General features: G+C 38.4%; 1 protein-coding gene across 2 annotated transcripts in view; it reads right to left on the bottom strand.

Annotated features, from left to right (window-relative positions):
• Positions 1-12,511, bottom strand: part of GLIS3 (GLIS family zinc finger 3) — a 773,572-nt gene that overhangs the window by 484,411 nt on the left and 276,650 nt on the right. For both annotated transcript variants that reach the window (XM_085632942.1, XM_085632943.1), the window contains one exon: positions 10,986-12,135. In XM_085632942.1, coding sequence (XP_085489068.1) covers positions 10,986-12,135 — 1,150 coding nt within the window. The remainder of the gene's footprint in view (positions 1-10,985; positions 12,136-12,511) is intronic.

The raw sequence follows: 12,511 nt of genomic DNA, 5'->3' as shown, positions 1-12,511 counted from the left end.
ATTCCATGATATCCTATGGAACGTGTAGTACGGGGAACAGAGTAACCCATCCACCAAACTCTAAAATTGGCTTTATATTCCGGAAACCTAGGGCCTAGTCCCATTCGTGACACCTGACCTAATTTTGTCCAAGTGTAAACACATCCCTTCACCTAAAATGTAGGTAAGAATAATTCAAACATGAGTATGCAAATGTAGTGTCATTATATTGACCCATTTGTGTCCTCTGTAATTGATGCATATAGTGCTTCGGTTGACTAGGGTCTAATAATCTGCTTGTAACCATTTACAGACCTCTTCACTTCTCATTCTATGGGTGAGCAAGCAGTTCAGTTCTTTTTTTTTTATGGCTGACTGCTACTTGTAGTCTTTAATTTTGTATTATATGAGCAGGGCTGCAAGAACTAGAATGCAAAGAAAATATTATATTAAATGAACTAATCACAAATAGAATTTCATCTGTACATACATTTTGATGGAAACGTTTTGTTTACAAACAATAACAATATAAAAAGTACTATTTTCTCGACTTAGCAGCAGATTTCTAAGCCATCTATGTACTTTTATTTATATATAAAACTTAGATTGTTCATGCATTTATATGTGTGTGTATATATATATATATATATATATAAATATATATATATATATATACACATATATATTCATATGTAGAGAGCGAACGCAAGCACTCTATTTTCTACTCATATGTGTCAAGTGCTGCAAAGATTTGAGTCTGAGCGTGATGCTCTTGAAGATATAATGTACTTGATCCTTCCCAGATGTAGAGAAGGCAGCATAATTGCTGGTCCTGATTCACAAGAGCGATATTACTGTTTACCGTACTTCTTTAATCTTACCAATTAGGTGGAAATCTTTTTATTTTTTCATGCCCCTACACCAAAGTAATTTTAGCTGTGGGGGAATTCTGAAATTATTCTGCGTAGAATTACAAACAGAAACACTGCATTTTATGTTAAGCTAAGAGTTGTGCTTTGTGCTACCAGCAACATAGAAGTACGACATGTTAATGTTTGTAACTGTATACTTTGTGTAATTCGCCACAGAAAAATACATGCGTTGTACTAAGTATTGCGTATATAATGGACCGGTAATTGAATGACGTTCACTTGGATCCTCAAATTTCAGTTTGGAATAAGAGAAGAGCACTGAATTTGAAGAAGAAACAGAAGTTCAGTGAGAAACGTAATCACAACCATACTTTTGATTTGGAAAATGAGTAAAAAATTAATGGGCTCATTCTCAAATAAGACAGATTTTACTTGAAAATGCTACACACACAAAACATGCTTGTAACTGGTCATCAAAGGTTTATACTTTGATGATTTGCAAACGTGTACCAGACATAAACCTCACTAGTTGTAAAATGTTCACAGAAGAGTTTGTGTATTGAACATAAATGATCCAAGCAGGATATTGCTCAGGACCAGGCATCATTAAAAAAAAAATATTCACTCTTGTTTTTAGAAAAGTGTGTGAACAGAAAAGGAAGTATGCCTCTATCATTAAACATTTAATTAATGAACATCTTCAACTTGCACCCAATCACTTCCTGAAAAATGGTTTAATGGATGAGTGTTTCCACTAAATATAGACTCAAAAATCTTGTTTGACCTTAATATCAGGGCCAAAAAAAACACTGTGGACAATATATATAAAGTTTAAAGATTAGTTTACGCTACTATCATTTTTAATATGTTGTTTTATTGTATTGTATTAAATGTTATTTCATTATTTACATTATTGCAAAATGTATTTTTATTTATCTTTAAAATACATTAAAGTAATGTATACTTTTTTCCAAATTGTTATGCTTATTGGGTGAATGGGTGTGTAATGCTTTTGAATGATATATTAATACTTTTAATTGATTCATTTGAGTTTTTATTTGTTATTTATTTGTTAACATATTAAGTAAATATTTAAATTATTTCATACCTTTCAATTTTGCTTTGTGGGATTTATTGTTTAGTTACTGAGTGCATTAATTATGCACATCAGTCATGCTTTTATGTTCATGGTTAAATATTTTTAATTTATGAAAGATTTGTATGTGTTTGTGTACATTATTACTTAATGTATTTTATGTATACTGTTATGTATTGGGTTTTGGGCAGGCAATGTTATTTTTATAGTGTATAACAATTATTGTTATTTGATTATTATTTTAAATATTTAGGGCCTGTAGTCGCATCGCCCACCAGATTGCGAGTTTACTTGTGTCTGGTGGGCTGTTCTTGGCGGTCCCACAGCGCTGCCTCTGAAAATGGGCACACAATTGGAACGCCTGATGCATGCACACAGGGCGGCACATATTGTGCCCCTCTGCATGTATCCCCATGCAAATGGGCAACAAGGGGCTCTGTAAGACCCCTTAGTTTCAAGACCGTCAGCCTTTTCATGGAGGAAAGACCTCCATGACACCGCTCGCGGTCCTGAAACTCGTAATATGCAGGGCGGGGCCACAGCAGCACCACCAGCATATTACTGAGGCCCTGAGTGCTGCACCATTGCCAGGAAACCGCTATTCGCTGGCAGTTGCGGCGGTGCAATGACGCTCCGACCACCCAACTTGCAATGAGGCAGTCCAACCGCCAATGCGGTTGTGGCTGGACTGCCACCTCCACACCCCACTAGTCTGGCGGTCCTCGGGCCACCAGACTTGTAATTAGGCCCTTAATGTTTGATATTTTTGTTAGTTTTCATTATTTAGTGTAATTTGTTTTTAGTTATACGGGCTAAATTAGAGGAATTAGTCAGGAGTATTTTATTTAAACACAGTTATATTTTAATCATTTAGCAATACATTTTTAGCATAACAGATTTAATTATTTTTTAAGGTTTATGTGTTATGTTGGAGGTATAAAGGGACACTGTTTATTTTATTCATTATTTATATAAAAACTAATTGTGCGCAATTCGGCTATATTGGTTTCTGTTGAAATGTATTTTTTCATTTATTAATATATTTATGACGTTAAATGATTTAATTACATTCATGAAATAATGTTTAATGTTTATTTATTTTATCATTATGTGTTGTCCCAAGGCATGTTCTTTCCTCTGGGTGATTTTGTTAGCCTGGAGTTCAAATAGTAAAGCTGACCCCTTCAATACATGGAATCTCTTAAGTGTTCATTAGACTAGAGTTTGAATATCAAATCTATCCCCCCCCCCCCAAATGTATACAGTTTCTTCAAAGTTTGCTAGACTGGAGTTAGAATAGTAAATCTAACCCCCACCCTCCCAATGCATGCATTTTCCACATTATTTGCAAGATTGGAGCAACAGTAGTAATTAATAACCCCCCCAATGCATACATTTTACACATCATTTTAATAAGATTTTATTTAGAGTAGTGTATTTGTATTGTTTTATTATGTTTTTTTTTTAAAATTAATTTTTAATTGGGGTATTGGAGTTAGATTACTATATAATGTAAAATAATTTACATAAATAACAGAATTTTTAAAGGCTATTTTAGCATATTTAATTTACGCATATATATTTTCAAAAATATTTTATATTTTGATAAATGGAAATTATATTGGCTTTGTATTTTTAAAAATTAAAATATTTTTGTTTATTTTAAAAACAATCTTTCTTGTTGTTTTATTCAATGTTACTTATCATGCTGAAATATGTTTTAATTTGTTTAAAAATGTTTAATAATTAAATGCTTGTGTGTGTGGTGTTATAAATTACAATTATACATTTTTAAGAATTCATTTATCTGAATAATAAATATAATGAAATGTATAATACCAAATAAAAAAATATTGTAATTCACTAACCATATTCTTATACAATTATTAATTGTTCAATTTACATATCACACTTAATCAATTAATGTTTAGATAATAATTATTTAGTTATATATATATATACACACACACACATATATATATAATGAAACATAATTTAACTTTTACTTTTTATATTTATTGCCATTAAATATATAAATATATATATATATGTATATATGTATATATATATATATATACTTGCCATTATAATGCTGATATTTCTGAACATAATATTTATGAACTTTACATTATAACTATGTAATGTTAATATTTTTGTGGTGGATGATTTTACCACAATATTTTGCATCACAATATTTTTGTGATTGATACTTATACAATTATTAAAGATGTGTATTTTTCTGCTTGGATGAACACAACCTAAATTATTTTGGTAAGCAGCTAATTCCTATATGGGATTGTGCCTTTGTGGATGTAAACTATGTTTACATTGTCTGTCTGTTGAACACTCAACAACCTTCATATATCAATGAGGTGATTTTATCCTGTCTAATTTTTCCTGCCCACTTAATGTATTGAAATGTGTACCTTACAAAACTCTGCTGTACTATAAGTACACACAGAGTACACTATTTGTATATCAATTTTTGTGTACATGCACAAGCTTTTGATGAAGCTGTGTGACTCATCTAAACAATGTAAAATGTTACTCTTCATTGTAAACAATGTATAACATCCTAATACAAAACACACACATACATATTATTAGCACAGTTTAATAGCAAATATATTTTGGCTTTAAGTTGCAGCAGGTGATAGAGTATCACGCTGTTCCAGAAACAATTATGAGTGGTATTTACACAGTTCTAACATTATTGCAAGTACATCCTGTACAATGCCCCCTCACACAAGAGCACAAATAGATTTTCCAAAGGCAATCTGAAAGTTGTTTGACTATCCTATCCTCTATATACTTTCCCCACCATCTTTATTCTGTTCCCTACACACATACACTACAAGGCACATCAGTGTTATGTGTATTCTGCTTGATAAGAGAAAAACATGGGGTCGATTGCGATGGCGGAAGGACCGCTACCGCCAGCCCTGCAAGGCCGGTCCTTCCGCCATCGAAGCCCGATTTTCCCACTGCCGAATTAGGATGGCGGTGGGAAACCCAATCTGTCCGCAGTGGACGGAAAGACCGTACGCCACCAGTCTGCCAGAAGCAATCAGTCTGATTGCTTGGTGGATGGACAAGGGGGCATGGACAAGGGGGCATGCAATGGTGGCAGTGCCTAGCAGGCACCATCCGCCAGATTACAATGCTGGCGTCAGCCAGCCTTTCTGGAAAGGCTTTCGGAGGCTGGATTCGGGGGCCTGTTGCGGGCCCCCTCTGTGTTGGGGAAGGAGTTGCTGCACTGGGGGGTTACCCATGGTACCCCCTGCATTTCCTTGCAGTGCGTTGCAGGCACCGCGTGGTGCCTGCCACATAGTGCAGGGAAATGCACAGCATGGTATTTTGACATTGCATACGGTGCTGCAGCCAACAGCACCGTCTGCAATGTTAAATGCCCTGGATGCGCCCGCCAGTATGGTGGGCGCTTCCTAATTGCAGTGGTGGGACCGCCGCATGTCTGGCGGGTGGTCCAAAACACCGCAACGATGGCGGGCGGACTCAAGTCCACCAGCCATCGTAATGAGCCCCATAGATCTGTGGTATTAAAATAAGTCTCCCCCCTGAACCGGAAACAGTCTGAAAATCAGGACATTTACATGCAGTATATTGTGAACTTTGAGTTTCTACATTACAAAGACTTTTAGGCTGGGCACCACATAGGTCAATATGAGCACCATGAATGACAGTATCAAACAATTTTTAACAATATCTATTAGCACAATATGTGGCATATAGAGATTCAATTTCCTTGATAATTACTTGCCTCCTCTTCTTGGAATATTTGATGAGCCTCTCGATATTTTCAGAGGATTCCGAATGTGAGTCTCTTTCCTGATGACATGTCATATGGTTGATTGATTTTGAGGTTATCAGTTAAATAAATGCCACTGAATTGAACCTGACTCATGCATCAGTGCTATTACTCCTGACCTTTCAGCGCTTCATAAAAAAACGGAAAGTACTAAGATATCAATTATATTGTTTGTATCACTTTTTTCCTCTACAGCTTAAAGATCTGAGATCTAATTCTGTCTTTTGAAATGTTGGGCTGGAACATTGGGGCTCATTATGATGGCGGGCGGATTAAATTCCGCCCGCCATCATAATGAGCCCCAATGTTCCAGCCCAACATTAGCTGGGATCACCTGCCAGACTTGCGGCGGTCCCACCAGCCCAATTAGGATGCACCCGCCAGTATAGCGGGCGCATCCTGGCCTTTTAGCTTTGAGGACGGTGCTGCTGGCTGCAGCACCGTTCGCAATGTTAAAATGCCATGATGTGCATTTCCATGCACAACGCGGTAGGCACCGCACGGTACCGCATGGAAATGTAGTGGGTACCATGGGTACACCCCCCAGTGCACAACTGGCTCCCCCACCACAGAGGGGGCCCGTAATGGGCCCCCCCCCAAAGCCAGCCTCTGCCAGCCTTTCCCTAGGCACTGCCACCATATCCCCGGTGTGAACCGCTCCGCCAGGCAATGGCAACGATTGCCTGTGGCGGAAGCGTGGTGGGCGCTCTTTGTGCCCGCCACGCTTGTGGAACGATTCCCCCCGCCATCCTAATGTGGAGGGGGAAAATGGGAGCCAGAAGGCGGAGGGACTGACACCGCCGGCCCGGCGGTGGTGGTCCCTTCGTCATCGTAATGAGTCCATAGATAGCAACATTTTTTAACTCTCTCGACTGCAAGGTTTGGCATTGAATATTCAAACATCTTAAAAAGTAGTACTGCTCTGTGAATATGTTGCTGCGCTATACAACCTTCAGTATCTCTGATGATAATGCCATAGTAAATTAAGAAAACATTTTAGAAAAATGTTTCTAGATAGATTTAAGTAATGTACCACACTTAGTGGGCCAAGATATTTGAACTTTTATGCAAATTAAACTATACAGCCATGACCCTACTTTATTCAAAGAAGCATTTTTCAGTACTTTTTCCTATATCAAGTTTGAAAATATGCATAAACATGCATATATTCCAAGGGGGAAGGCAGCACACTGCCTCTCATCCCTGTGAGCTTTGGTTAAAAAACAACAGCAACTTTGAAATATGCTTACTGCATTTACCAGAACTGTGCGGGATGAGAGGCAGTGTGCTCCCTCCCCCCTTGTGTTTAAAAGGCTCCCTTGAGCCAACAAGCTGGCGAGCTCACCTGGGATGCACCTGCGTGCCTGTGGAGTGGTACCGTGACCTGTGAAGACTTAGGCAGCATTTCAGCAACCCCAGAGGAATTTTCTCTGCTCTCTAGTACTTCTGCTCTCTAGTGATGAAGTGCTAAACCCAGAAACATGTCTTGAGATAACAGCACCACAGGCACCAAGTGTGGTGTAAAACTATAGCAGGTTTGAAGTAAGCGTACTGCATTTACCAGAATGCAATGAGGTGAACTGTGCTGGTATGAGAGGCAGTGTGCTCCCTCCCTCTTGCATATAATCCAAGTTCCAACTGATGATGCAAGATATTGAAAATCATAATACACAACAGATTTACTGATTAAAGACATGAAAAGCGGAAAGTACACTTTGCACATGTTAGACCCAGTGACACATGAAACTGAGACAAGTGTAGAAGACGCACCGTAAAAGCATGCTTTAAAATGTAAGATGAAGAAAACATAAATATAAAGTAATACTAATACATATAAACAAGTTGCACTAAGGAGAATTTCTTATGAACATGTTTTCTATTAACATTTACTGATGAAAATCGTGCTATTAATAAAGTGGCCTTGTGTTTCTAATGCCTTCTATCAGAATGCACCATTTAGAAAAGTCGGAGCAGAAATGTGTTAGAAACTAGGTACGATCTTAAAATTTAGCATAATAGTGATATAGATTCTATAGTTTATGAAAAGTGAAAAACAAATTTTGTAGTGTGAATTACGAAAATTATGAACTCATATGAATAAATGAGGAAAAAAATGATAATATGGTATTTCTAACTGTAGCTATTTCCATGTAATAATGTCTGGTGAGAGGTCTACTTATTCTCGATTTGAATTGATTTATTACACTATATTTGATATTGATTTACAGTTTTATTCATTTAAATGTGCAATGCCAATTTAAAGGCTCTTTCAAATATGATTTTTACTAATGTTGACCACTCCCCTTACCTAATACAATGATTCCTTTACAACTGGTGAAATGTTGCTTTATTTGTTAAGTACATGTGTAATTTTTGACATTCCTAAATTTTTCTATAATGTACACAGTGAAATATTCCAGTGGGAACAGAATTTCAGCTGTTACTATAGACTGATACTTCAAGCTTCTCACACATGCCTACAAAGCCCTCCACGACACAGGACCAGCATATCTGAACTACTGCCTCTCATTCCACGTACCCACCAGAAACCTCCGCTTCGCTCAACTGGCCCTGGCCACCATCCCACAGATCCACAAGAGCAAAGCCAGAGGGAGATCCTTCTCCTACCTCGCTGCCAAGACCTGGAACACCCTATCTCTCCACCTCAGGCAATCCCGGTTGCTGACCCAATTCAGGAAGGATCTCATGACCTGGCTCTTTGACTGAACCTCTGTTCCCAAATGGATCAGCAGCTCCCCACCCCCCTCAGTGCCCTGAGACCCTTAAGGGTGAATAGCCACGCTTTATAAACCCCTGATTGATTGATACTTTGTATTTCTTATTCACCGATGTTAGGCCTATTCTTTTTTCCTGATGTTAGGCCTATATGGACTTTCAAATCTCTTGTTTCTCATAACTAACATGGGAAATCATCTTACTGTTGCGAGTGTCCTCGGTAACATTATGTGAATCTGAGCATATGACAGTCTTTCCATGGTGGTGTGATGCTACATCACTGGGGCTCTGTTAGAGACCTTAGAAAAGAAGAAACCCCAAAGGAGGGGCAAAGCAACCCCATACTTTTTATTTTTCCCCTGTGAGAGGATGCTATGCTGCTCGATTTTTGGTGATTACTAAGAACTATCCTCTGACTTTTGGAGATCTTTGATGAATCCACAGTTGCTAGCTAATGGATTGAAACCTTCTTTGCCGAACCATTTCATTTGAATTATTTTTTATTTATTTTGTCCTTTTCCCCTTCTTCATAGGATTTGAGCTCTTAGATAGACAAACTATCCTTTAATTGCATTGGTACACTGTAACTCTGTAAACTGATTTTCATAGTAACCATACGATAAAGCCTTTGCTCAAGGTTTGACGCTTTAATGCAAGCTGTGATATTCCTAACTGAAAGTTTCAAAAGATTGCTTATTGCTATGGATTTTGAATCTTTAATACAATAACCAAATTAATCTAATATCTGTCTGAGTCTCTTATTGAGTCTTGTCGGTCCTTCCATTTAAACTGTGCTAATTTACTGATGACTTAAATATGTTGTAGGGAGAATCAGCGAGCTCTATCAGAACATCAAGTATTTCTTCTTTTTCTCTGTGCTGCTGTCGCACAGCTTTTGGTCTGCATAATTCTAGTCTGACTTAACTTCTTCAAGGGTTTGGGTCTTCCTGTTGCTATTCTTTATTTCTACAACATGGTCTTAAGACTGCTGTACCTAAGTCTGGTCTCACATTTGTGAGTTAGCTGTCAATTAATGGCTCTCATTGGACAGCTAACATGGTGTTTTGGCCACCCTAATTTCCACACCTCCTATTGGTGAAGAAAGAGTCATCAGAGGATCATTGCCTCTATGGTAAACAGAAATGCTGCAAATTGTCTAATTTAAAGGGCCTAGTACGTTTTGAATAGTAAGGAGAGTAAGCCCATAGTAAAATGTTACAACGCTTGGGCTGCAACATAACCATCCCTTTTCATGCACAGTATTTCAATTGTAGCATCTTAGGGTTGCAGTTAATATTATTTCTATTTTGGTATCTCTTAGAATACTTTTCTGATTAATGTATTTTATTGTGGTGCAAGATCCAGTCCATCTTGAAACAACTAAAGGGAGGACTGCCTATTTGAGGTACAGTTATGATGAAAGTTGGAGCCAAGGAGTGACTAAGAAATGTTGGAAGACTCATTCGAGTTCATGAAGAGTCGGGTTACTAAATTTGTGTGTGAGAGATTATGTGTGGTAGTTGTTGGCTGTCCCTGTTTTAAGGAGGGTTGCATTCAATATGAGACTCTGTAACATTTTATATTGGTGTGAGAGGAGGGGATTTTGAGATTTTGAGGTTGGTTTGTGTGTGAATATGTGGAAGGGATGTACAGGGACAGTGGCAATTTAATTCTGACCCTTGGTGCCCTTATGCTAATAGCCAGTCCTGCTGTTTGTGCCATTACTTGAATCACTTGTTTTATTTACAAAGATCAATCTTAACCTAAAGGCAATTTTAAGACCACACACATTTTTCAGCTGCAGATCAAGTTGTTAAAAATATATTCTGTGCACATTTTTCAAAATCACTATGTGAGCCTGATGTGCAATCCAGACTTTAAAGTAGAGTGTTGTGTTATTTTATCTTGGAGCTTATTGTAATAAACAAAAACTGTTAAAGAGGACTCCCCATTGAAGGCCTGCTTTTGTCAATGAATGATAGGTGTGGCAGAAACCACATAAACCAATATAATGCCTTAAGCCACAGCTATCTTGGTGTAACAAGAGGGGTCTGATTTTCAAACCTTTGCTACATGTACTTTTTTTTTTACACCTTTGCTACCAGAGCACTATGAAGCTTTTAAACATTTAAACAAACGAAGAACATATCTTAATCCTTTTCTTTAAAGGTTTGATCATTACTTGCAACAACAATATGCATAAAGAAAACATTGCACATTTGTGAGAATTTCCACCATTTGGCCTTCATAACTGGTGTATGCAGTGCAAGAAACTCACTGAAAAAACGGTACTTTTTACAAAAGAAGCAACAGGAGAGTTACTACTAGAATAGGCTTTGCAGCAACACATTATCAGCTCTGAAAGAGTTGTGGAGATATGCATAAAAACAAAGTTTCACCCAATCAGAAAATATGGCAATAATCATACAAAGACAAAATAAGATTTCCAAAGAGAAGGTTGAAGACTTGGACATACCGTGCACTTGTTTGGCTTCTCCCCCGAGTGGACCCTCATGTGAATAAGAAGCTTATAACGAGCATTAAATGACTTGTATCTCCGGGGGCATTTTGCCCAGAAGCATGTAAAATCCTCTCCTTTCCTCTGGTCAATATGCACTTTTTCTATGTGCCTCACTAGTTCCTCCTGTTGATCATACAATGCACTGCAGTCTATCCAACGGCAACAGTGCTTACCATTGAAATCATCTAGTTCCCCATCCTCCTCCAGGAGAGGCCCTTGGACAGGAGGTGGGAGGGAAAGTTGGTGGGGGTGGTTCATTGTGCCATGCTGGTGAAGGTGCTGATGGGCATGGTAAGGGGGTGGAGGTCCCTGTGGAGGAGGTGGAGAAGAGAGAGGAGGTGGTGGGGGTGGAGGTGGCATCTCGATCCTGCTGCCTGAAAAATCTCCAACTTGTTCATTTTTTAACAAGGACATTGTTTGACTTTCTACCACAGACATCCCTTGCTGGACCACCATATTGTTCATTATTGCAGACTGCAGACTGCTTTGCTCCAGCTGTTGCATCCGCTGGTTTTCTGAACTCCCACTCTCGCTGTAAGGTGGGTTGGTAACATTTCCATTAGCCATCAAGAGACTCTTTTGAGTATTTGACATAGTACAAGGCTGAGGAATACAGCTTCCTCTTATTCCTAAAAAGTGCCCGTAAACTTCAGGCTGTGGGGAAATGTTCGCTGGCGATGCCCGGGATCCATTGATGTAGGCAACCAATGATGTTGGAGATGTGCGGATGATCGTGTTGAAGTCAATTCCAATACCATCGGAGAGAGGGGACAATGACAGGGCTCTTTTCTTGGAGCGGGCTGAATGAGACCTGGCGGATGAGTGATGAGGGCTCAGGTAAGGTGAGTTGTTGTTATTCTCCATCCCAAACAAATAAGATGGCAAGGAAGTAGAGGCACTTGTGCTGGACATTGCTGTCCCAGGCGGTATTGTGAGCATATCCCCAAGCTCGCTGCCATTTTGGGATCCTGGGTTAGAAGGCAGAGATGGCAGAGATGGAAGAATCCTGTAACCATGGGACCACTCTTGCTTTACACTTAGGGTGGATTGGCTTTCAGATATGCTCAGGGTTGTGGAGGCCAATGAATCACGTGACATGAGGCACCTAAAACAAGAACACAAAAACAGCATTTTGTCAATGGCTCTTGGAAACATTCACAATTACTTGTTTGCTGTCCTTATTATTTTTTCACAACATATACCTTTCTCGAGGTTCAAGGTTTTTTCACATTGATATAGTTTGCAGTTAATCATTTCTTTCCTAAAAGCTTTTAAAAACGGATTCAATCCGCACAAGCGATTCAAATTTGGTTTTGTTTTCTTGTGTTCATAAAAGCTCTGTTAAAGTATGACACAGAAGCTTTTAGTTAGTCTCTGGCACTACAACAACTCAACACCAGATAATGTCTAAAGGTTTTGAGTACATAAAGCCAACATAGAGATTATGTTGAGCGAAAGATTTTGTCAGAAACATACTTAAT

The sequence above is a fragment of the Triturus cristatus genome, chromosome 2_1 (genome assembly GCF_964204655.1).
Source record: "Triturus cristatus chromosome 2_1, aTriCri1.1, whole genome shotgun sequence".
Classification (NCBI taxonomy): Eukaryota; Metazoa; Chordata; class Amphibia; order Caudata; family Salamandridae; genus Triturus; species Triturus cristatus.
Note: the sequence above shows the minus strand (reverse complement) of the source record. Positions and strands in the feature narration are given on the sequence as shown.